This window comes from Osmerus mordax, chromosome 15 (assembly GCF_038355195.1).
Source record: "Osmerus mordax isolate fOsmMor3 chromosome 15, fOsmMor3.pri, whole genome shotgun sequence".
NCBI classification, from domain to species: domain Eukaryota; kingdom Metazoa; phylum Chordata; class Actinopteri; order Osmeriformes; family Osmeridae; genus Osmerus; species Osmerus mordax.
Genome location: NC_090064.1, coordinates 2,206,677 through 2,232,942, shown reverse-complemented (window position 1 = coordinate 2,232,942; position 26,266 = coordinate 2,206,677). Strand labels below are relative to the sequence as shown.

Below are 26,266 nucleotides of genomic sequence, written 5' to 3'. Positions count from 1 at the left end.
CAGTTACTTCTGTTTTATCTTTATTTAATTGAAGAAAATTCAGGCACATCCAGTTGTTTGATTTTTCTTCAATACATTTACCTAGCCCTTGTATGAAATTATAGTCCCCAGGTGATAAAGTTACGTAGATTTGTGTGTTGGCTGCATAATTATGATGACACACTTTGTTGTTTTTCATAATCTGAGCCAGTGGAAGCATTTAGATGTTGAACAGAAGAGTATTGAACCTTGGGGAACACCACATGTCATCCTTGTCAGCTTTGATCTGTAATTGGCTACAGAACACAAAGTATTGTCGATCCTTCAAGTAAGATTCAAACCAGTTAAGTGCTGCGCCAGAGTCCTACCCAGACTATTAGTCTGTCTAGTAGAATGTCATGATCGACTGTGTCGAATAGCACTAAGATCCAGTAATACTAAAACTGAAGTTCTGCCACTGTCTGTGTTTAAGTGGATGTCGTTGAAGACCTTAACAAGAGCAGTTTCAGTACTGTGGTGCTGACGAAAACCGGACTGGAAGACATCAAAACAGTTATTTTCGGCCAAGAAGTTGTTCAGCTGTTGAAAAACAAAATGTTTCCATTATTTTACTTAAAAATGGGAGGTTTGATATTGGCCTATAATTTTTCATTATTTCGGGGTCTAAACTAGCCTTTTTAGGAGCCCTAAAAACTGCAGTTTTTAGGGCTTGTGGGAAGACACCTGAGAGAAGGGATGTGTTTATAATTTGTAAAAGATCAGTGGTCATGGTGTGAATTATATATTTTTAAGTGTGTTGGTAGAATATCCAAGCTGCAGGAGGATGTTTTCAGATGTTGTATAATGTCTTCTAGGATATTTGGTTGCTTGAATGAAATTGTGTCATGATATTTGACTGGATGTTATTTAAAGATGGGGACAGCACATATCCTGTGGTTGGTGTGGAGGCACCGACTGCTTTTCTAATTTTATGAATTTTGTCAGAAAGAAAGGAGGCAAATTGATTGCATACCCAGGTGGATTGGAGCGTAGCAGTTACTGACACCAGAGGGTTTGTTAGTCTGTCAACGGTAGCAAATAAGGCACGTGTATTGTTATTGTTTTTGGTTATGATGTCAGAGAAGAAGGACTGCCTTGCATTTTTAAGTTCCAAATTATAATTGCAAAGTCTCTCTTTATAGATATCACAGTGAACCTGGAGATTAGTTCCAGTTCCGCTCAGCTTTCCAAAACTCTCTTTTCTCTATTCTGACCAGCGTGGCATTTCTCTAAGCCTATAGCAATTTATCTTTAAACCAGTGGAAATATGGCAATAGCCTGTTAAATCAAAACATAAATAGAGTACCAGGGATTTTTAAGTGTCCAGGAGCTGCTGCTCTAAGATTCTCACAGAAGAAAAACATGGATTTAAGAAGGTATTAGCAGATAAAATGCAAACATAGGCGAGAGCAAGCAGCAAAGCGTCTGCACTCAGCGTAGGAGATAGATGGAGAGTACCGGGTTGGACCCCCTTTTGCCTTCAGAACTGCCTTAATTCATCGTGGTATACTTTGAACAAGGTGTTGGAAACATTCCTCAGAGATTTTGGTCCATATTGACATGATAGCATCACGCAGTTGCTGCAGATTTGTCGGCTGCACATCCTTGATGCAAATCTCCCATTCCACCACATCCCAAAGTTGCTCTATTAGATTGAGATCTGGTGACTGTGGAGGCCATTGGAGTACAGTGAACTCATTACCATGTTCAAGAAACCAGTTTGAGATGATTTGAGCTTTGTGACATGGTGCATTATTCTGCTGGAAGTAGCCATCAGAAGATGGGTACACTGTGGTCATAAAGGGATGGTCAGCAACAATACTTAGGTAGGCTGTTGCGTTTAAACAATGTTAGTACTAAGGGGCCCAAAGTGTGCCAAGGATATATCCCCCACACCGTTACACCACCACCACCAGCCTGAACCGTTGATACAGGCAGGATGGATCCATGCTTTCATGTTGTTTACGCCAAATTCTGACCCTACCATCTGAATGTCGCAGCTGAAATCGAGACTCATCAGACCAGGCAACTTTTTTCCAATCTTCTATTGTCCAATTTTGGTGAGCCTGTGCAAATTGTAGCCTTAGTTTCCTGTTCTTAGCTGTCAGGATTGGCACCCGGTGTGGTCTTCTGCTGCTGTAGCCCATCAGCTTCAAGGTTTGACGTGTTGTAAGTAGTAAATAAGTAAGTAAAGTTTATTTGTATAGCACCTCTCGCAGATAAAATCACAAAGTGCTTCACAACAAAATGCAATATAACACTACAAATAAAGAATACAGAACATTTCAATAGAAATAGAAACATGACAAACAACCATAAAAACCCCTCAACTAACTAAAAGCCTGCTTGAATAGCAAAGTCTTGAGTTGCTTTTTAAAAGCTTCAACAGAAGTTGCACACCGTAGAAAGGGAGGCAAGGCATTGCACAACCTAGGGGCCACTGCTGGAAATGATCGATCCCCTCTAGTTTTAAAATGGGTACAGGGAACCACTAAAAGCTTCTGACCCAATGACCTCAAATTACGGGTGGGGATATGAAGCTGTATTAAATCAGAAATGTAGTGAGGAACTTCTCTATTCAGGGCTCTGAAGGTGAGGACCAGGATTTTAAATTGAATTCTGTACTGGACTGGTAACCAGTGAAGTGATGCAAAAACAGGTGTAATGTGTGCTCTGTTGTTAATGTGCGTTAAAAGCCTTGCAGCAGAGTTCTGAACGGCCTGGAGACGGTCGAGCTCCTTCTTGTTCAAACAGGTAAAAAGACTATTACAATAATCTAAACGAGAAGAAATAAAAGCATGAATAATCATTTCCAGTTCACCCTTGGACACTACTTTTCTTAATTTGGAAATATTCCTCAGTTGGAATAAACAGTTTCTAACTAATTGTTTGAGTGATGCCCCAAGGACATAGCTGAATCAAACACTACACCTGTCCACCCTCCTGAGGCTCGGCTGGACAGATGAGCCTAAGTCACCAATATGCTGCTTTATCTGTGGGATTTTACATTCAGGGGCAATAATTAGAGTTTCTGTTTTATCTGAGTTTAAAAGCAAAAAGTTGTCCCCCAAAAGTTGTGCTTTCAGAGATGGTATTCTGCATACCTTGGTTGTAACAAGTGGTTATTGGAGTTACTGTTGCCTTTCTATCATCTCGAACCAGTCAGCCCATTCTCCTCTGAATAGCTTCACTCGCATCTTTCTCCGCCGCCATTACTGAACTACAACTCAAACTAATGCACGACACCAACGTCATCGTTCTCAGCCACTCCCTCTGTTCGCTGATTGGACCTACAGAAAAATTGTTTCTGAAAACCGACTAATACACCGAAATCCCAGACCTAGTACAGAAGCAAAATCAAAATTGAGCGGAAGTACATAGGAGGGCAGAGCTAGGCTAATTTGCATCCTATTTGACCAAAAATTCTGAAATTCATTACATATGCCTTATTTTTGCACACATGATCTTCAGATCAAGCTTCTTACATGCACATAATTGGGCATGTCAAAATGTCACTTAAAGCATTTAATCTACCCCAAAAGTGATTATCTGTGAGAAAATCCTTATTCCACAACTTCTTGAAAATAGGAATGGGCAGGCTAAGGCTAAAATGGGCATGTACGGCTTCATTTTGAAAGTATATCAAATGATCATTGGAATAAGCTGGTCTTGACTGATTCTGTTCTAGCCCAGCAAAATGGGTAAGATTATTCTTTTTTAATTGGCCTACCGACTTGGTTAACATCTGTTTCTAATGCGTTCCATGTGTTCAACCGAATAATGTATTGGGCTTCAAATACATCCTTATTATCTGCAATGTAATTGAAAATATGTTGTTTCTCTTCTCAAAAAAAATTATTGTTTTACATTTTTTTAATGATGAACTTAAATGCAGAATCCTCCTAACTCTACTTGTCTATGCATTGAATCAAATCAATCAGTCGCTGTAACGATCCTGGACCCCTTCTGTCTCTATCTCTCTTCAGATATGTGTACGACTACCTGGGAGGGAAGCATGAGAATGTTTTGGATGAGTTAATTGCAACAGTATGCACATTTGGTGTCACCATCATGTGGCTAGGACCTTGCCAGGTAGTCTTCATCTGGGCTTTCTTCAACTGTTTTGGCCTCAACTTTGAACTTTGGACCACCAAATTCTTCTCCATGGAACCGTTGGCCTCCCTAGAGGTAAGTCAAAGTTTTGAAAAGGTAAAAAAAAAATGGGGGAAAAGTTCTCAGGGTGTGGTTGAAGGGGATTGACCCAATAGCAGGGAGAGGCAAGACAGGCAAAAACAAAAGTATTTATTCTCAAAAACAGGAACACTGAGGGAATACTTACACAAACCACAACAAAGCGACAAGGACAGTCAAATGGAGCAGACGTATATAACCTTTACACAGGTCAGTGATCACACAATGGACAGTGTTGGGAAGGATACTTTCAAAACGTATTTTGTTACAGAATACATTCCCAAAAATGTAATTTGTGACGTAGTCCGTTACATTACTCAATCTGAGTAACGTATTCTGAATACTTGGATTACTTCCACATTGAATTTTATAAGTGTAGGAATGCGGCCATCAATTCCTGCTTACCAAACAGGCCTATTCTGGTGTCCCTTACAAAAAAGAAGTATATTAAAGTATACTAAAATATGGATAGTACACTTTTAGTTCACTTTTGATATACTTTTAAGAAGTATGCTTAAAAAATAGTTCACTTTTGATATACTTTTAAGAAGTATGCTTTTGTAACAAAAAATGGTATACATTTCTTCTGGAGTAGGATGTAGATTTTCTATTATTACACAGCAAAAACAGTCAAAATACTTTTAAAGTACTTTACAGGTAAAACATTTTAGATCCATCTTGTATATTCTAATTATTCATGTCTAGGAAAATCTATTATGCATTACACACTGAATCTTTGGTAACCCTTCCTTTTTACATAGAAAGTAAAGGGTATGTTGTGTGTTTTATTGGGTATTACCGATTGGTACCAAGGTGGTAAATATCTAGATAATTCGAAGTATTTACCCATTAACTAAATACTAACGTGCTGGTTTTTACTGGGTATTTTTCACTGGCCCTAATTAGGTAAAATCAGAAGACAAAACTTAGTATTTACCTGAAACTTATAAATATTACTATTTAAATACCGCTGGTAGTAAGTTGGTAACTACGGGAGATATATATGGTAAATTATAACGTGTTATTGGGTAAATACCACTGCTACTAAGTAGGTAAAGACGGCCAAGCTCCAGCAGAATTGCGAACAAAATACTCTACTATTACCCTGCAGTTACCTAAGGTTTATGTCGGTAACAGTCCACGTCTAATGAGAATATAAGATAGTACTTTACAATAAAATACCTTTTCAGATACATTTATCGATGATGGCCTCATTTACTTGGCTGGTATACCTACCTCCGCGGGAAGAGTTTTCCTCTACTGTCATGGTAAATCTTCTTGGATACTGGGTATGTTCTTGCACATGTTTGGACTATTTACTCAAGGCCAATATATGCCTCCTAAACTATCCGTCGTAATTTCGGAGAGCGACGGAGAGCTACGGAGACCCCCTTGGCTGTGATTGGTCAGTATTAACAACCGCTTGCGTCAGGGGCAGTTGCCGTGATAAACAGGACGAACAGAATCCTTTGACCGCCATTGCTGTAAGTTTTTACAATTCATATTTCAGCTAAACAGTAAATGTAAATCAGCATCTGAATAAAAATGTGACGAGAAACGGGCAGTGTAGTTGCCGAAAATGTGAGTATTTTCTTGCTGAAACAGCTAATTTGTAAATTTGCTCCGACTTCTCGATAACCTAGGTAAATAAACACTCGACGACGACTTACAAAAAACCGTTGCGCCACCTACTCTTCTGGCGGTGAATTGTTTTCAGCAGCCACAGCCTACGGAGAACCATTAACGAAGTCTATCCGTCCGTATCCGTGCGTATCCGTGTGCCCGCCCATCTGTAAACGGAGACGAAGAAGCATATTTCGGCCTTGATAGCTGGGCCTTGTAGTTTTCTATGAAAGAAGCATATACACGTCTCTCAAGCTCAGACCCTAATTATCCAGATTTTCACATTTCGGGCTTAATATCTTCTACATATTATTGGTGATACTCATCAGTCAACAGCTTTGCATCTGGTTTTCAGTAATATAGCATATGCTAAAAAAGGTGATTAAAAGGTTCATTTTCAATCATATACAGTTAGGTCCATAAGTATTTGGACATTGACACAATTTTCATCATTTTGGCTCTGTATACCACCACAATGGATTTGAAATGAAACAATCAAGATGTGCTTCAAGTGCAGACTTTCAGCTTTAATTTCAGGGTATTTACATCCAAATCAGGTGAACGGTGTAGGAATTACAACACATTTTATATGTGGCCCCCCCCCTTTTTAAGGGACCAAAAACTATTGGACAAACTAACATAATCATAAATCTAATTGTCACTTTTAATACTTGGTTGCAAATCCTTTGCAGTCAATGACAGCCTGAAGTCTGGAACCCATAGACATCACCAGACGCTGGGTTTCGTCCCTGGTGATGCTCTGCCAGGCCTCTACTGCAACTGTCTTCAGTTCCTGCTTGTTCTTGGGGCATTTTCCCTTCAGTTTTGTCTTTAGCAAGTGAAATGCATGCTCAATTGGATTTAGGTCAGGTGATTGACTTGGCCATTGCAGAACATTCCACTTCTTTACATTAAAAAACTCTTTGGTTGCTTTCGCAGTATGCTTCGGGTCATTGTCCATCTGCACTGTGAAGCGCCGTCCTATGAGTTCTGAAGCATTTGGCTGAATCTGAGCAGATAATATTGCCCGAAACACTTCAGAATTCATCCTACTGCTTTTGTCAGCAGTCACATCATCGATAAATACAAGGGAACCAGTTCCATTGGCAGCCATACATGCCCACGCCATAACACTACCTCCACCATGCTTCACTGATGAGGTGGTATGCTTTGTATCATGAGCAGTTCCTTCCCTTCTCCATACTCTTCTCTTCCCATCATTCTGGTACAAGTTGATCTTGGTCTCATCTGTCCATAGGATGTTGTTCCAGAACTGTACAGGCTCTTTTAGATGTTTTTTGGCAAACTCTAATCTGGTCTTCCTGTTTTTGAGACTCACCAATGGTTTACATCTTGTGGTGAACCCTCTGTATTTACTCTGGTGAAGTCTTCTCTTAATTGTTGACTTTGACACAGATACGCCTACCTCCTGGAGAGTGTTCTTGATCTGGCCAACTGTTGTGAAGGGGTTTTTCTTCACCAGGGAAAGAATTCTTCTGTCATCCACCACAGTTGTTTTCCGTGGTCTTCCGGGTCTTTTGGTGTTGCTGAGCTCACCAGTGCATTCTTTCTTTTTAAGAATGTACCAAACAGTTGATTTGGCCACACCTAATGTTTTTGCTATCTCTCTGATAGGTTTGTTTTGATTTTTCAGCCTAACGATGGCTTGCTTCACTGATGGTGACAGCTCTTTGGACTTCATATTGAGAGTTGACAGCAACAGATTCCAAACACAAATACCATACTTGAAATGAACTCTACACCTTTTATCTGCTCCTTGTCAATGAAATAACGAACTCCCTTTATGAGAGAATAACATACACCTGGCCATGGAACAGCTGAGCAGCCAATTGTCCAATTACTTTTGGTCCCTTAAAAAGGGGGGGCCCACATATAAAATGTATTGTAATTCCTACACCGTTCACCTGATTTGGATGTAAATACCCTAAAATTAAAGCTGAAAGTCTGCACTTAAAGCACATCTTGATTGTTTCATTTCAAATCCATTGTGGTGGCATACAGAGCCAAAATGATGAAAATGTCCAAATACTTATGGACCTAACTGTAAATCCATAATCATTACCCATCCTTATAATTACAACAGTGTGATGTTTTTTACACCAAGGTCACAAGGGCCTATGCTATAAAACCAAGGGGTCTGGGCAGGCGCGGATTAATGCACAGGCTTGCCTAGGCTGCAGCCACAGCAGGACTGCCAGCTAGCATCATCGGCTAACATCGTTCACGTTATCAGTGACAGCACTCCGGCTATTTATGACTTTGCCTGTAACCAACGCCAGCGGGGAGCGCTCTCGAAACTGGGACTAATTAAAAATAGACTCAGATCCACGATGGGCCAAAACCGACTCAATCACCTGTCTCTGATGTGCATTGAAAATGATGTTCTGCGCAAATTGGATTTTACCAGCCTCATTAAGGACTTCTCTGCCAGAAAATCAAGAAAGAACACATTGTAAAGGTAGGACTAGAGATACAATGTGTGTGTGGGGGGGGGCTCACACAAAGAGCAGCCTAAGGGGCCCCTGACCAACTTAATCCGCCCCTGGGTCTGGGTGGGGGCATGGTCAGCCCACCCTTTTCAGAAAAGCTTGGATGTGCGTGTGTCAAGGGAACAGAATGTGTGTGTGAGAATTTGGAGCATGTGCGCTGAGGAGCATAGGGACAAAGGGTTTGGGGAAAAAGCCCTAGCAATTAGCCAAGCATGCGTATTTCACAATAAATCTACTTTTCGTCTTACATTCAACTTGTTCTCAGATTTGTGTATTAAACATTCTCAAGTCTTCATATGAACTGGTGATTGAATCAGAGTATCAGTTTTTTACCGGCGAATGTCTAAATCATTATTTTAGCATTAGCAATAAATTAAATTTCCTTTATTTCAATCCATTTTGAAGATATTAAGTTGCCTTTGCACATGGTAACATGTTGTAATGTTTTCCTTGTGACACACCAAGTTTGGTGTTGATATCTCAAAGATTTGGTGAGATATGACTCAACTTCCTGTTTGGTTGCTTTGCTGCCAATTTTGATTGGCTCTACCGGACAAACAGTTTTGAAAATCAAGATTCCATTAATAACTTCAGTAAGGGTTGCCGATTCTGGGGAAGATTGGACAAACATTGTAGGAGGAGAAGCGAAAAAAATTGTTTCCTTAATCTGTATTGTACATAAAAATCCAATATGGCGGCCGTTATAGGTTCTTGAAGCTTTTTTGTTCCTCATGAGCAATAAGGCATATATACAAAATGTCAGAATTTTGGGACAAATGGGATGCAACTGGCATCACTTTGAAAATTGTCAAATTGGGGCTTGGCCTGTAGCTCCACCTTCCGTCTAAAGTGACCCATGTTTGGTATGGTAGGTACGAATGTGCTGCAGTTTCAACATGCCAAATTGCTCAACTTTTTACAGTTCTGGTCTAGGGGCTGCCATTGACTCCCATGGAACCAGCATTGTAATAATAATACCACCAATAACAATAGGGTTCTCCTACCGGAGGAACCCTAATAATAATAAAAGGTAACTTTGTAACTTTATTGTAACTTGTTTAACTACATGCTCTTATGGTTCTTCCCTTTGGCACTTACTTTGGTTGTTCACAATGTGTGCTTCATGTTTTGGCTACTCGCAATGTTTTGTGGCTATCTCGTTGTTATGATCAGTGACCTATGCACTTTGTAAAGCTCTCTCTTGGAAGTCGCTTTGGATAAAAGCGTCTGCTAAATGAATAAATGTAAACACTTAAGGCAGCTTCGCTGCTCGGCCCCCAATTAACACATAAAACACTCAGAGACTGCAGGTAGGTCTGTTCTGATATCTGCAATTGATTTAGCTAGTGTTGCTGTTGTTGCTAAATTCAATAAATACCCCCCAGTCTCAAGCAGAGAAGACTGCTGATTTTCTCACGATTTCAAAGCCTAATTTAACATACTTGTGAATGTTCTTTTTTCATTCGAACTTGGATGGGTAACACATTCTTCTGTGGTGTGATGAACTTAAAACTAATTTTCAATTCCACTTTACAGCATCTTTAACACAATTTAACACAAATGTTCAGTACATTTAAGATGTGGTAGCCTGGTTTGTAGTACTCGAGACCCGTCTCAAGACCACTTTTTGAAGGTCTCGTCTTGGAATCGACCGCATTTTTACTCGTTTTGTCTCGGTCTTGGACAAAGAGGACTCTTTGCCCAAGGAGGATTTTATTTCGAGAATGGTCAAGAACAAGATTGTTTAACACTAGAACTACAACAGATTAGCAAAGGCACTCAAGACTGCTAGCAATTTTTTGGACAGACAATTAAAGTTGCTAAGCAACAATCAAACATGGGAAAGATTTACCACATTAAGTCCTGTGCAGTCAATATGACCGTGCATGGTAGTTATAGGTGTAGTATAAATAATTATATTTTCTTTGTCATTTGTGTAATTTATATTATAAGACATTATAAATGACAAGGCAATTTTAGTAAAAGTCAGGAACCAGCAGGATTGTATTATTTATTCTACAACATGTATTGAACATTTACATTTCAAAACTGTCAAAATGAGCCCTGGTCTTGGTCTTGACTTGGTCTCTGGACCTCTCAAAGTCTTGGTCTTGTCTCTGTCTCGATACACCTTTTGGTCTTGGTCTCGGTGAAGGTGGTCTTGACTACAACACTAGTGGTAGCACCAATAATTGTGAAGGATAAGGCGTCTTCCCAGTCTTTTCTAGTTCTTTCCGCCCCAGCTATCAGTGCATTAAATTCAATCAATAAGTCCCACCGCTCATTTGCATCACAGTAAGTGAACACGAAATGTTGTAAGGCTAACAGAGCAAGTCTCATTTTTGATAGTGGAGTAGCCTAGGCCTATAGGCTATGGTTATTTAATAATCCCCCTCCAAAAATACAAAAGAAAGATCCAAAACAAATAAAACAATATTAGGCTATATGGCCTTATTTTGCGGTAGTCAGTAGAAGACCTAATGTAAACCTTCCAACTGTTCGTCTGGTCCAATGCTTGTGTACAGGCCTTTAGTGACCAAGTCTCTCCACTCCAGCCACTCCAAACGTTGTCGCCCTTTTAAATTGGAGGTGGACGCGAGCAGGGTGGGCGCAGGTGCGGCGCTTTTTCAGAAGGATGGGGCTGGTCTTGATCATCCCGTTTCCTATTACTCCCCAAAGTTCAACAAGCACCAGTTGAACTAGGCCGAACACAAACGAGCCATTAATCGTTTGTTTGATTATTATTTTTAATTAATGCTGGTACCTGAACGGAGATATTGGGTTGTAGGCCTCTTAGGCCTACTGTTTTGTCCATTTTAGGTGTAAGGACCAGAATAAGGTAAAATGCTCAGTTTTCATTGTTTTATGTCTTTTGGAATAATGAAATAGCCTAATGGTATTACAGATACACAGGCCCTTATCCTTTACATTTAGTGGTGCTACCACATCTTAAATGTGCTCAACATTTGTGTTAAATTTGTTTTACATTTATTAAGCAAATTAACAATTTAGAGACTCTGACTCAGTGGTGCGCTTCAGGCTAAAGCCCTATTTGCAAATCTTTATTGCATTATTTTACTGAATCCCGTAGAAAATTTCTTGCAACTATGTAGTTGAAAACTACATAAAACTTGAAGGCAAATACAAATGTTATTCGCAATACTTCTGACCTCGTTTTGAGCCCATAAAACCTCTAGTGACAAAAAATGTCAGTGCAGGGTCTTTAAGAATAACCAGAGCCATAGAAAAAGAGAGTTGCGACACTTCCATAGACTCCCATTGTTATCGAGGAATGCGGAAGTAAAGCGTGTCACATGCGACCTATAGATCAAAACATTGTATTTTCCATCGTTCAACCCCATTCATTGTCAGTGTCTCCGAAGCAAGTTAGCTGCTAAATTGATGATAATCCTGCATTTTTTCATATTTCAACCACCACATATCAATTGTTATTAGTAGTATTATATATAGCCAGCTTTAGCTAAAGTTTATCGTAAGATATAGCTTGTTAGATTATAAATTCAGTTAGAGGTAGACTGTAGGTCTAGTATCTAACGCAGTGGTTCTCAAACTTTTTACCATGAGTACCACCTTAGAAATTATGTGGCTCTCCAAGTACCACCAGAATTAAAATAAAGTAGCGTAGGCCTTTAACAAGTATAAATTGTACTGCATCAAAACATGAATATTCAAATACTGGAGTCAAACAAAATAAGCAATTGCCTTGCATTAATCATTCACAGAGATAAATTGAACATTAAAATTATGAAAAGTAGACGCTACTGTGATATTCTCAAGTAATGCATTCAAATGGAATGTAGGCTACTTATAAGAAGAATAAAAATAGAATAAGGTAATGACGACTCTGGGCCTATCATGTTTAGTGAGAGGGGTGTGCGTGGCTCTATGAACAGAGTGCTACGGTGTCTGGGTCGATTGCGGTTAGCTTTAGCCTCAGACTTGGTCCCGCATCCAACCTGCTTCTACATTTAGTCTTAATGGAGGCGAGAGAAGAGAAGCCTTTCTCGCGTAAATAAGTGGTGGTGAATGGATTTGGGAAAGCTAACGGCGTTGTCCGAAAGCGCCAGATATTCGCTGCGTCGCTGCTTCCAAAAGTCCAACAATGTCTGGCCTCTGAAGGTTGACTTCAATGTGTCGTCACAGGACAGTTCAATTAAAAGCTCCTGCTCAAGAGCCGATAGTTTCTCCTCCAGCAAGCCTTAAGCCAGAAGCCTTAAGAACAAACAGATTCGCGCATCCATGTATTCCCCTGCGCAATTGCAGGGAAATATTCAGCAAACTGTTGTCGGAGACATTTCAGGTGCTCAGCAATGTTGTCCCTGACTTGATCAGCGAGCCTGAGGTCATTGTCAGAGAGAAAAGTATCCAGATTAAGGAACGCTGACACATCACCAGTCCTTATTGGGTGTGAGATTGCTGTTAAGCATTCTCACTATTTTTTTTCCTGTTTCTCTCTATTGTGAGAATGCTGTTAATGCTGTTAAGCATTCTCACTATTGTTTTCCTGTTTCTCTTTATTATTGTGAGAATGATGTTAAGGTTTTTTGACCTTTAACTAGTCCTGCATACTTTCACCGATTCCTACAATTTTTGTATCAAAACATTCAGCTCCTTCAGGAGATGTTGGCTATGACTTTTGGTATTTCTCACTTTTATACTTCTTAAGACATTAAGGTTTTTGTGCAAATTATTCCACCATTAAAAGTAATGGTAAATCCTTTCAAATCATTAAAAAGCTTCCTCCTCTTTCAAACGTAGCTACTTCAGCATACTTTCAGCTAGAGACACCATTCAACCTTTAAAGATCCTGTAAAGTGGACCTGGAAACGAGTTTTAAGTTCGCCACACCACAGAATAATGTGTTATTAACTAAATCAGCAGTCTTCTCTGCTTGAGACTGGGGGGGCGTGTCGCCTGAAGGAGCTGAAGCTCCGCCCCTCGCTGCCGAGTGCCTACCTCCGACCCAGATAATGGACGCTATGTCAAGCCGAACAAAACCGTATAGAATTAGAATTTATTTGTTCAATGAGTGAAACATACAGATGCATATAAATGAAATGTTCCCCTGAGCTGTAACAGTAAAAATGGACACCAGAGACAGCAGACAGTGAGCTCTCCAACTAGGCTACTTCTAACACATTAGCTACCATTTCACCAAAATACCATCATTTTAAACCGAGTAGCCTAATATCAATTTAGCGGTTTGCACTACCTCATAGCAGAGATACCTCTAGAAAAAATATCTAGTATAATTATAACAAGCACACAGAACTGAGTGATGAACTGCTGGCGGCGGTGTATGGTCCAGGTGCAACCGGAGGATGAACGGCTGGAGGGGCAATGCTCGGTACGGCTCAGCGCTGCAAGAGAAGCTGTGTGTTGGTGAACCCCGTCTGTCTCTGGTCCATGTTAAAACTGTCCGCCGTGAAATGGTCAGTGCAGAGGCGGCTGTTGGAGTTTATCCGAAGCTTTCCATGAGCGTGCCTCTTCACAAAATCTATCCACCTATTTTTCCTTTCATTATCAATAGGGAACTTAAATGGCGTTGCAACGCAGCTGGAGTTATTGCATCCAGGGAAGATGCAGTGGTGGGAGACATCCGGAAGCTAGCTAGCTAGCTGATGTAGGCTACAATAACAGTACAGCAGGAGGAGCCATTCAGTGATCTGACGTAGATAGGGCGAAATGACGTAGATAGGGCATTTTTTGGCTCCGCCCATTAAAACCTGATCTGAAAACGGAAGAGAAACAGTTCTTCGGTTTAACTCCACATTTCAGTGTGACAAAGTTTTAGCGCTTTGCACATGCTTTCAGGAACTCATTTCACACGTATATAATGTACTTAGAATCAAAACATGGAATTTACTTTACAGGATCTTTAAAATGTTCACAAGACATTCAGCTATTCCCAAATGATTCAGCTTTTTCAAATATTCAGCCAATTTTGAATTATGACAGTTTGAAATACATTAAAATGTTTGCTCCTTCTTGATTTTTATGAATGAGCAGCCAGCAGTAGCACACTTTTTGAACGCACACTGCCTTCCTAGCGTTTTGCTAGTTGTAGTTTGACGATCCGAGGCGATTTTTACAAGCCTAGATTGGCGATTTTTACAAGCCTAGGTTCCCTCGTCTTAGGCTTTGAGGAAACTGTCATTAGGCTATTTAATTCATGTTTCATCAAAATATCTGTTATGTTGTGCTGCACTTTAGAGCCTATACGATTAGTATGTCGTGCTTCTCGTAAAATCCGAATGATTGTCTCAAGAAAATAGACGTACTTTGGAGCTGCACTTGAAAAACGATGTTGATGTCGATGTTGTGCTACACTGTCCTATTATCGGAATGAGGGTAATATGTGAATTATGTTGTAGTTGCGACTGCTGTTGTCACTGTCTGGTAAAAGCGAGCATCGTTCTTTGTATTCATTTGTACGAATCACTTTTAGTAGAACCATTCACTTCTGATTCTTGATTACGTTTTACTTGCTGTTATAGGTATACTTACTAAATGCACTATATGCCAATTCATTGGCATATAATTGTCTGGTAAATGAGTATAGCTACATTATTTTACAAATGTAGGCTATATAAAAAGGCCCCTCCTCACAGGTCCCTCCTACCAGAATTCTACTTCTATTTTCCTCTCAGTAAACTACTTGCCACACAACTGTTTTGTGTTTACAATCATATCCATTTTATAGATCCTGCTTCCCACTGCCTAGTTTGTGTCTTCTAACTTGCAATGTACAATGCTTGGTTTTAGTAGCCTTCCCTTTGTGAATGGCTAGTGAAAAACATCTAATAAATGATGACATTTTGATTGGTTCCATCAACAAAAAACTATAATGATATATTTAACAAAAGGTAGAAAAAAAGAAAGAAAGTGATCATTTAAATAAGAGTTTTAACAAGTTTGAGGCTTGATCATGAAAACAGGTCAGGGATGTTTACAGCAGGCAGCATTTTGGGTAAACATTAAGATTAATTTGTGGAATGATAATAAATGATCAAACATTAGGAATGGCAAAAACTGTCACTGTCACTTATAATAACATTACCACTTATACAAAGAAATACCAATGCTTCATTATAAATGTGTCTAGTAGTGAAAACAGTATTGTATTCAGTACCAGTTGACAAGCTATTACCCAGTTAGTGTCGCCATCCAGATTGTCCACATCCCCGCATAGTTGGGGTGTGTCAGATCCTATAGCCCCAAGATATGGGGAGGGGGGGTGGATTTTGGCAGGTATGAAAAACTGTGTTGCCAAAATCCTACTCCACTTCTAACTTTTGCAACTAGTATCAAAAACCTTTTATGGCACACTCTACAGGGCATGAGGAGCCACCAAAATAATTTTTTGGGGGGGTGTCAGATCTTATAGTCCCAAGATATGAGGGGGGGAGGATTTCGGCAGGTATGAAAAAAAGTGTTGCCAAAATATTACTCCCCTTCTAACTTTTACATTTATGCAACTAGTATCAATAGTGCTCGGTCATGCAGGCGGAGAGGCCTGCCTCACAGACATCTCCGCCTGGATGACCGAGCACCACCTCCAGCTGAACCTCGCCAAAACAGAACTTCTCATCATCCCGGCTAAACCCTCCATCTCCCACGATCTCTCAATCACCCTGGGATCTGCGACGGTGACCCCTTCATCCGCTGCCAGGAACCTTGGGGTTACCATGGACGACGAGCTCTCCCTCACGGCCCACATTGCTGCGGTCTCCCGGTCGTGTAGATTCACCCTCTACAACATCCGGAAGATCAGGAGATACTTGTCTGAGCACTCCACCCAGCTGCTAGTCCAAGCACTTGTCCTCTCCAAGTTGGACTATTGCAACTCGCTGCTCGCTGGTCTCCCAGCATGTGCAACCCACCCTCTTCAGAGGATTCAGAACGCAGCGGCCCGCCTGGTCTACAATCTACCCAGACGCTCCCATGTTACCCCGCTCCTCATCTCTCCACTCGCTACCTATCATGGCCCGTATCAGATTCAAGACCCTGGTATTGACCTTCCGAGCAGTGAACGGGACTGCACCCGTCTACATCAAGTCTCTCCTGCAGCCTTACACCCCCACCCGTCACCTACGGTCTTCTTCAGACAACCGCCTGGTGGTCCCACCGCTCAAGACCGCCCGGTCCCAACACAAGCTCTTCTCCTGTCTAACCCTAACCTCCATCAGAAATACTAACTGTCTCTCCACCTTCAAGAAAAGGCTCAAGACGCACTTGTTCCGGGAGTACAACGGTACTTAGGAATGGTTCGCTTGACCCGATGTTAGTTTCCTCAAGGATCACAATGACTCTTGCTTAGAGACTTGTTGCTCTTGTGGTTGTAACTGTTAAAAAATGTTGTTCTCGCTGTGATATATTGTTTTTATTACTGTTGCTAGTTTTTTTCCACAGGTACACTTGCACTTATAGCGGTTCATGTTGTTTAATTGTAACTTGTTTAACTACATGCTCTTATGGTTCTTCCCTTTGGGGGGGGGGGGATGTCGGCAGGTATGATGAACAGTGTTGTCAAAATCCTACTCCCCCAGTAAGTTAAAAAGAAATACTGAATTGCTGCCTCATTAAATAGTTGATTCAAATAGCAGTTGGTTTTTAGGATTGTTAAATTGGTGAGGTAGCGTGCGAGACAAAGAGAACTCATACACATTAGCCTACTGCAATGCATACAAGGTGAAAATAATGGGGCATTTAGTTGTATTAAACATGGCTAAACACAGCTCTATTTGAACATTTCGGGGAATTCAGTTTTATTATACTGTTTCTAAAATGCATTGTGAAATGCATTGTAGTGCAAATGCGACGTTTCACAACTGATTACGTAGGATAATGTCTGCGGATTGAAAAACATCTGATTGCTGTTCTGCTACAGGGCAAACTGTTAACTCCTTAATGGAGAAAGTGTTTGTCATTTCACTAACAGAGTTACAAAATTAATCTGAGTTGTGGGTTTTATAAGAAGCCTATTATCAATCTGCAGATTAGAGAGAATTTTTAAATAACACAACAACTTAAAATGAAGTCTCTGAGGATAGGACGGTGTTGATAGTGAATAGAGAAAACAAATATTACATGATTTACAGCCAAATAGGGTTTGTCAGGAATCAGAGAGCAATCCTCTTTACAGAATCTCTCCAGATACGCCAGGGCCCTACTCTCTTGTGCACTCATCTTCAGCTCAGCCCACAGGTTTGCAATAGGGTTAAATAAATATTGCCTTTGTGTCACCGTATCTATATAGGCTACAATATTTTACTGCTCGTGAATTCCTAAATATTACTGTGTATTTGTATTTTTTTTTAACACATCGTTCACTTATATTTGCCAATGTGTTGCCAGTAATTCTGGAGTTGGCTGTATGAACAGGTGATAAGGAAATGGCTATTGTGATCAGCATAAGCACATAGGAAATGTATTTTCTTCCACCCCCTATATACCTGAAATGTTCAAATAGAGCTGTGTTCATGTATGTTTAATACAACTTAATGCCCCATTATTTTCACCTTGTATGCATTGCAGTAGGCTACTGTGTATGAGTTCTCTTTATCTCACACGCTACCTCACCAATTTAACAATCCTAAAGACCAACTGCTACTCTAATCAACTATTTAATGATGCAGCAATTCAGTATTTATTTTCAACTTACTGGGGGAGTAGGATTTTGGCAACACTGTTTTTCATCAGAATCAGAAAGGGTTTTAATTGCCATGAAAGTTTGCACAGACAAGGAATTTACTTTGGCAGGAAGGTGCATACATTAAACATATAGGAAACATATAGGAAAACTTAAATATGTGGTCTAACTATACAAAAGGTACAAAGTCTACCTAATACTAAGGGGATTTAGAATAAAATATAAAGTAGCCATAATTTACAATATGAAAATACAAATAGTACAAAAGATATAAATAGTGTAATATAGTGCAAATTGCAATGTGGCAAGGTGTCATTGTGCAGATTGTGATTGAAGTCATTTAAGTCAGTGTGAGCCCCTTGTTGAAGAGGCCAACAGCGGATGGGAAGAAACTGTTTTTGTGGCGTGTGGTATTGGTCCTGATGGACTGCAGGCTTCTGCCGGAGGGGAGTGGCTGAAACAGATCACAATCTTCCTTGCTCGCCTCAGGGTCCTCTAGGTGTGCAGGTCTTTGAGGGTAGGCAGATTGCAGCCGATCACCTTCTCAGCAGTGCGGATGATACACTGCAGTCTGCTCTTGTCCTTGGCAGCAGCGTACCAGATGGTGATGGAGGAGGTGAGGATGGACTCAATGATGGCTGTGTAGAAGTGCACCATCATTGTCTTTGGCAGGTTGAATTTCTTCAGCTGCCGTAGGAAGTACATCCTCTGTTGTGCTTTCTTGGTGAGGGAGCTGATGTTCAGTTCCCACTTGAGGTCCTGGGAGAGGATAGTGCCCAGGAAGCAGAAGGACTCCACAGTGTTGACTGGGGAGTCGCACAGGGTGATGGGGGTGAATGGGGCTGTATTCTTCCTGAAGTCCACAACCATCTCCACTGTCTTAAGAGCATTGAGCTCTAAGTTGTTCTGGCTGCACCAGGTCACCAGGTTGTCAGCTTCCCAGCTGTAATCAGACTCGTCCCCGTCAGAGATGAGCCCAATGAGGGTGGTGTCGTCCACCAACTTCGAGTTTGACGGATGGATGACTGGAAGTGCAGCTGTTGGTGTACATTTACATTTAGTCATTTAGCAGACGCTCTTATCCAGAGCGACTTACAGTAAGTACAGGGACATTCTCCCCGAAGCAAGTAGGGTGAAGTGCCTTGCCCAAGGACACAACGTCATTTTGCACGGCTGGGAATCGAACTGGCAACCTTCAGATTACTAGCCCGACTCCCTCACCAGGAGAAGAGCAGAGGGGAAAGGACGCAGCCCTGAGGAGATCTGGTGCTGATGGACCGGGAGTCAGAGACGTGTTCCCAGCTTAACACACTGCTTCCTTTCAGACAGGAAGTCTGTGATCCACCTGCAGGTGGAATCAGGCACGTTCAGCTGGGAGAGATTGTCCTGAAGCAGGGCGGGGATGATGGTGTTGAAGGCAGAGCTGAAGTCCACAAACAGGATCCTGGCGTAGGATGCTGGGGAGTCCAGGTGCTGTAGGGTGAAGTGGAGGGCCATGTTAACTGCGTCGTCCACAGACCTGTTGGCTCTGTAGGCAAACTGCAGGGGGTCCAGGAGGGGGTCTGTGATGGATTTGAGGTGTGCCAGCACCAGGCGTTCAAAATACTTCATTACCACAGAGGTCACGGCGACGATTCTGTAGTCATTGTGTCCTGTTGGTCTTGGCTTTTTGGGCACAGGGATGATGGTGGATAACATCCTACCTAACGAAATCCTCCCCCCCTCATATCTTGGGACTATAAGATCTGACACCCCCCCAAATTATTTTGGTGGCTCCTCATGACCTGTAGAGTGTGCCATAAAAAGCTTTTGATACTAATTGCATAAATGTAAAAGTTAGAAGGGGAGTAGGATTTTGGCAACACTGTTTTTCATACCTGCCGAAATCCACCCCCCCCTCCCCATATCTTGGGGCTATAGGATCTGACACACCCCAACTATGCGGGGATGTGGACAATCTGGATGGCGACACTAACTGGGTAATAGCTTGTCAACTGGTATTGAATACAATACTGTTTTCACTACTAGACACAATTTATAATGAAGCATTGGTATTTCTTTGTATAAGTGGTAATGTTATTATAAGTGACAGTGACAGTTTTTGCCATTCCTAATGTTTGATCATTTATTATCATTCCACAAATTAATCTTAATGTTTACCAAAAATGCTGCCTGCCGTAAACATCCCTGACCTGTTTTCATGATCAAGCCTCAAACTTGTTAAAACTCTTATTTAAATGATCACTTTCTTTCTTTTTTTCTACCTTTTGTTAAATATATCATTATTAGTTTTTTGTTTAAAATAATTGTGATGGAACCAATCAAAATGTCATCAGTTATTAGATGTTTTTCACTAGCCATTCACAAAGGGAAGGCTACTAAAACCAAGCACTGTACATTGCAAGTTAGAAGACACAAACTAGGCAGTGGGAAGCAGGATCTATAAAATGGATATGATTGTAAACACAAAACAGTTGTGTGGCAAGTAGTTTACTGAGAGGGAAATAGAAGTAGATTTCTGGTAGGAGGGACCTGTGAGGAGGGGCCTTTTTATATAGCCTACATTTGTAAATAATGTAGCTATACTCATTTACCAGACGATTATATGCCAATGAATTGGCATATAGTGCATTTAGTAAGTATACCTATAACAGCAAGTACAACGTAATCAAGAATCAGAAGTGAATGGTTCTACTAAAAGTGATTCGTACAAATGAATTCAAAGAACGATGCTCGCTTTTACCAGACAGTGACAACAGCAGTCGCAACTACAACATAATTCACATATTACCCTCATTCCGATAATAGGACAGTGTAGCACAACATCGACATCAACATCGTTTTTCAAGTGCAGCTCCAAAGTACGTCTATTTTCTTGAGACAATCATTCGGATTTTACGAGTAGCACGACATACTACTCGTATAGGCTCTAAAGTGCAGCACAACATAACTGATATTTTGATGAAACATGAATTAAATAGCCTAATGACAGTTTCCTCAAAGCCTAAGACGAGGGAACCCAGGCTTTTAAAAATCGCCAACCTAGGCTTGTAAAAATCGCCTTGGTTCGTCAAACTACAACTAGCAATACGCTAGGAAGGCAGTGCGTGTTCACGCGTAGGGGAGTGGGATTCTGCGGGGCCTTTCTTTGAGCGCAAAATAGTTTTTTGAGTAAAATAAACTTTTTACAAGCCGTTTTTCAATTGGTAAAATCTTGTCTAGAGAAGGTGATGTCTTTTTGTCTCAATTTTTCAGCCCTACGTAGCTACCTTGCGTTTCTTAGCCTGGTTTAGCCAAGGAGCTCTCCACCTTACTCATTTTAAAACTATTTGATAAATCGAATATAAAAGCATCATAGAATGTAAAGTAACAGCTAGCTGGCGTCAGTTACTTGTAAGCTAACATTAGCAATAACGTCAGCTAGTTTGAGGTGTATGCATAGGCTAACCATTAAATTAGCAGCACATTTCCCGTATTTAATAATGATTAAACATGGGCTTACCTGAAAGTGATGCACGGGCACCATCTCGCAGTCTCTTTCTTTCTTCCCCTGACTCCTGTTATCTTTTTAAGCCAATTTTAGAAAAGTTGACCTAGCCTGCTGTCAAAGTTCGTCAGGCCACTGAGATAGGGAAGGGCACCCACAGCGAGCTTGGGAAGTTGAGTGTGTATTTGTTTGTTTTTTTTGGGGGGGGGGGCACCATCGTAACTTTTTTTGAGCATTTAAATAGGCTATATCTCTTGTTCTTCCTTTTTTGTAATATACGTGACTAATATTTATATACTACAATAATAATGGCATTATAAGTATTATAACTATGATGATTTTTCAGTTGGCAAATTTTTGGTGCCCCCCCTTGGTAGACTACACAAACACTGTTTTTGACGTGATTTAACATTGTATTTTGATTGAACAAGTTGCAATAAAGTACTCACATTAAGGAAAGTTAGGACTGCGTTCATAAAGTGATATAACATTTTAGTTGACATTGTCCAGGGCCCCTTAGATGTCATGTGCCCCTGGGCAAGTGCCCAGTTGCCCTAATGGTTAATCCGGCCTTGTGCCGGTAGAGACATATTTCTGACCGCACAGACATATAAAGGATATCACTGGTTTCGGCAGAGTCTTGGGTCTCGGAAAATATCCTTATTTTTTGGATTGGACGTATACTTTTGCGTCTAGGTTAACTTGTTTGAGGTGTGGATTCAAGCTACATTTCTGTTATTCGAGCTATATAATCTAGAGAGCCATCGAGCTAGCGCGATGGCTCTCCATAACTAAAAACGGTTAGACTTCTTTTCCACAATCGACCAAATTGGCCAAACAAGGTATGTACATTGAGCTTAAAGTGTACATAATCTAGCCTGATCGTTTTTATTTTAGCAAGTTTCACAGAAATCTGCAAAAATCGAGGCTCAAGACTGTCATAGCTGACCGTCACGAACAGCCAAACCGGGGCTGGGGTAAGTGTTTGCTGCAGCTGGCGTTAATCTTACGAACAAACGCTTCGTAACTGGAAAGTTTTTACTTTTAATTGATGATATTGAACACAGATGTTAAGTAAATTGTCTTTACTCTAAATATCTTCTCCGTTTTCAATTTGAAGCAGTAAATCTAACACAGTAGGAATTCTCCCATGACATCCGCTTGCTCTGCTTTGACAAAAAATATGTTCTCAGTCCACCATACATTAGACAAGCTAATTTTCGAGCACTTTCGATACAAGATACAGGCCATGTTAGAGTTGATAAATATATATATATATATAATTGTGTGGGCAATGTAGAACAGCAGACAGATTTGAAATATGATCTTTTGTTATGGCCATTCTAGTGACACTACGACTGTCATCATACGGCGAAACCAGGGGCCCGTTCTCCGTACGTCGCTAACTCAGTTAGCTGGATTTGATTGTTGACGATTTGTCATTATCTTGGATTGTTCGGTTCTTCGAAGCTCATCCTGGACTTGCTGTCATAGCAACAGGTCCGTAAGTTTAAACCTGCTCGGGAGCAGGTTTATTTTATGTAAACACGATTAGATTGAGGCTTTACAAGCAGAGGTGATACAGGAAGTCTGTCACAGACATGTCTTGTCCGTTTTTACAACAGGAACCTGTTGCAGAAGGTGCAAGAATAATTAGCAGAATTTAACCTTAAAACCAAATTAATTGCGTGAGGCTCCTTAACCCTTGTGTTCTCTTCGGGTCATTCTGACCCATCAGTCATTGTGACCCACCGTCGTATTGAGACAAATTTACCTCATACAAAAACAAAGTGAAGCATTTTCTTTTATCTGTCGGGCTGTCTCAGACCCCCCACATTGGAATGGTTAAAAGAAAATTATTTTTATTTGTTTTTGTATTGGGTAAAATTGGGTAAACACAACAATGGTTCGTTATGAACCTTTGGGTCATGTGACCCGAAGGCAGCACGAGGGTTAAGCACAGCGCAATATTCTAGCCTATACTTTTTGAGAGGATAGCCTATCGTTTTTTTGTGAGGGTGTCATTTACATAATACATTTGTTGAAACCACATCATATGACATTAAAGATGATAAATGAAAATATGAAAGTATGAAAATTAAAAAAACATAGGCCTATAGCTTACTGTAATAAGCGATAAAACGCGTCACTCCTCTACATTTAATTTGGTCTGATACTTTTTGCCAGCCCTCCTTCTTGGATTTTGCAGACTTTGAGGTGTTCCCTGGCGTTCTGATAAAATCTTCAAATTCGGAGTAACCTTCGAGCAAGCTGTTGCTCTGTTGCGGAAAAAACAGGGCGCTCATTTTGGCCACGGTGAGCAGCCATAGACTTATGTGAGCAGCCAATAGCAGCGTTGCTGATCAAGGTTTCTACTATCGATACATACCCCCTTTTAGACCAACGTATAACTCAATCCAGCTATACTAATCTTAAACAACAAGTGTGTTCGAAGAACCGAATTAGCCAGATCATGATAAGCAAGATGATGTCATCTTGGATGTGTCATTTGATCTCGGATGTAATAAGCGACGTACGGAGAACGGGCCCCAGGTCACATAGCTAGCTACGTTTTTCCAGACATAATACTCGTTATCTAGCTACAAACAAATGCTTCGTAACTGAAGAGTATTTACTTTTTATTGGCGATATTGACAACAGAGGTTAAGGAACTTGTCTTTAATCAAAAGATGGTCTCCGTTTTCAATTTGAAGCAGTAGATATGGCTTACTGTAGAAAGTCTCCCATTGCATCCTCTCTCTAGCTTAGCTTCGGCTACAGATGGACGACAATCACGATGCATGCACTATTCACGCCTACGGTGTTAATACAGTCTGTAAAAATACCACTTTGACACACTTGCAAGATGATCCGCTGGTTAGATGTAGCATGATCTTATTTACTACCCACAATAGTTCAACTTTGTTTTCAGCATTTTAATCAGTTAGCTCCAGGTCCTCTCTAAAATACATTTCAGACCTTTTGAAACCTGAGCAAATGACTTTCTACTACATTTTCAAATTCTTCTGAATTATTTCTCTTTTTGCATTGTTCTTCTCTTTTCTGTAGTTTTATGCCTTCGTCCAGCTCCTGCCCCTTTCAAAAATACCTTTAGGGTGCTTTGAAGCGTCAGCTTATAACTTTCTACAAAATTTTCACTATTTTCATATTTTTAGCATGGTCAGCTATCCAGGGTTCCCGCGGGGTCTTAAAAAGTCTAAAATTCGGAACTTGAAATTTAAGGCCTTAAAACGTCTTAAAAACTGCCATATTTTCATCCGAGGTCTTAACCCTATCTAGCCGGCCCATTCAAATATGGGTCAAAAAAGACCCATAAGACCCGCCTTAATATCTTTGCCGTCCAATCACCGATTTTATTTCTGAAAACTGCCAGATACTCATGACAAGTTAAGCTCAAAGTACATATCATTGGTTAAGGGGTTACTGGGAGGGGGAAATAAATGTATCGTCTGCAACGGCAGCCATTGTTTTTCGAGGCGGAGCCAGAGCGGAGACCATGGGAGATTGCCTACAGTGTTAGATTTACAGCTTCGAATTGAAATCTGAGACGATATTCTGAGTAAAGACAAGTTTATTAATATGTGTTGTCAATATTGTCAATTAAAAGTCTAAACTTTTTACATACGAAGAATTTGTTTGTGGGAGTGATGCGAGTTTTTTCCAGAAAAAAACTCGCGTTCTGCCGTGTCCGGCAGGACAGGCAGTAATGACGTTAGTAGCACTGTTTAGCCTCGATTTGAGCAGATTTCTAAAAAACTTAGAAAAACAACATTAACTAGCTAGATTATATACACTGTAAGCTAAATGTACATGCCTTGTTTGGCCAATTCGGTCGATTGTGGAAGAAACTCCAACGTTTTTTAGTTATCGAGAGGAGTATCCAGCCATAGCGCTAGCTACTTTTGGGGCAGAGAAATGTAGGTTTCCCCCATGTTTCCACGTGTTTCATGTAGTCACTAGAATGGTCATAACTTTTAATCAAAATATGATATTTCTAATCTGTCTTCTGTTCCACATTGCCCACAGATGTGTGGATATTCCACCTGCTCAAAGTTTTCCTCCATCTTGTAATTAAAGTGGTTAAAAATGAAGTTGTCTGATGAGGTATGGTGGATGGAGAAGTTTTTGTAAAAAATGGCTGCCTGAAATCACCTTGATAAAATATGATTTGCCTTAAGTAATCATATATTTATTCACATCATAAAAATCCCCTAGTTCTGTTCTTCAATATGGTGTCAACAGTTAAGGTGTATGATTTAATATGAAAATTCATAAAATTTGCATATTAATATGAATATCATATTTCAACAGCATATGGAATGTTTGGAATGTTGGCTTAGGCAGCAAAAGGTTAAATTTCATTTAGTCAGGTCTAAAAAAGGTTTTACCCTCGTTCATTTCCAGAACCGCTGGCAGCAGAAAGTTACGACAAAGTAGCAAAAAAGTATTGAGTCGCAGCCTACAAAGCGGAGCTCTACAAACGAAACCAGTAGAACGCTGCCCTCAGAACGTTGGTTCGCTGTGTTGTAGTTATTTCTGGGGGATATTGGTGTTGGTATGTACACAGTGATAAAACTACAAATCCTGTTATAAACACCTGCCCGCGAAATACGTCTGCGCTTCCTCAGAGTTTGTTAAAGTTCGGCTACGTGTGGAAAATGGGAAAGTGTACTTTCAACGAGACATGGCTAGATCACAGCGATTTCCGCTGTTGGTTACAAGCGGTATACCCAGCTCCAGGTA

The 26,266-nt window shown here is 40.5% G+C and overlaps 1 protein-coding gene across 1 annotated transcript in view; it reads left to right on the top strand.

Moving 5' to 3' along the window:
* Nucleotides 1-26,266, top strand: part of hhatlb (hedgehog acyltransferase like, b) — a 128,350-nt gene that overhangs the window by 91,504 nt on the left and 10,580 nt on the right. The window contains exon 10 of the mRNA XM_067251825.1: nucleotides 4,005-4,206. Coding sequence (XP_067107926.1) covers nucleotides 4,005-4,206 — 202 coding nt within the window. The remainder of the gene's footprint in view (nucleotides 1-4,004; nucleotides 4,207-26,266) is intronic.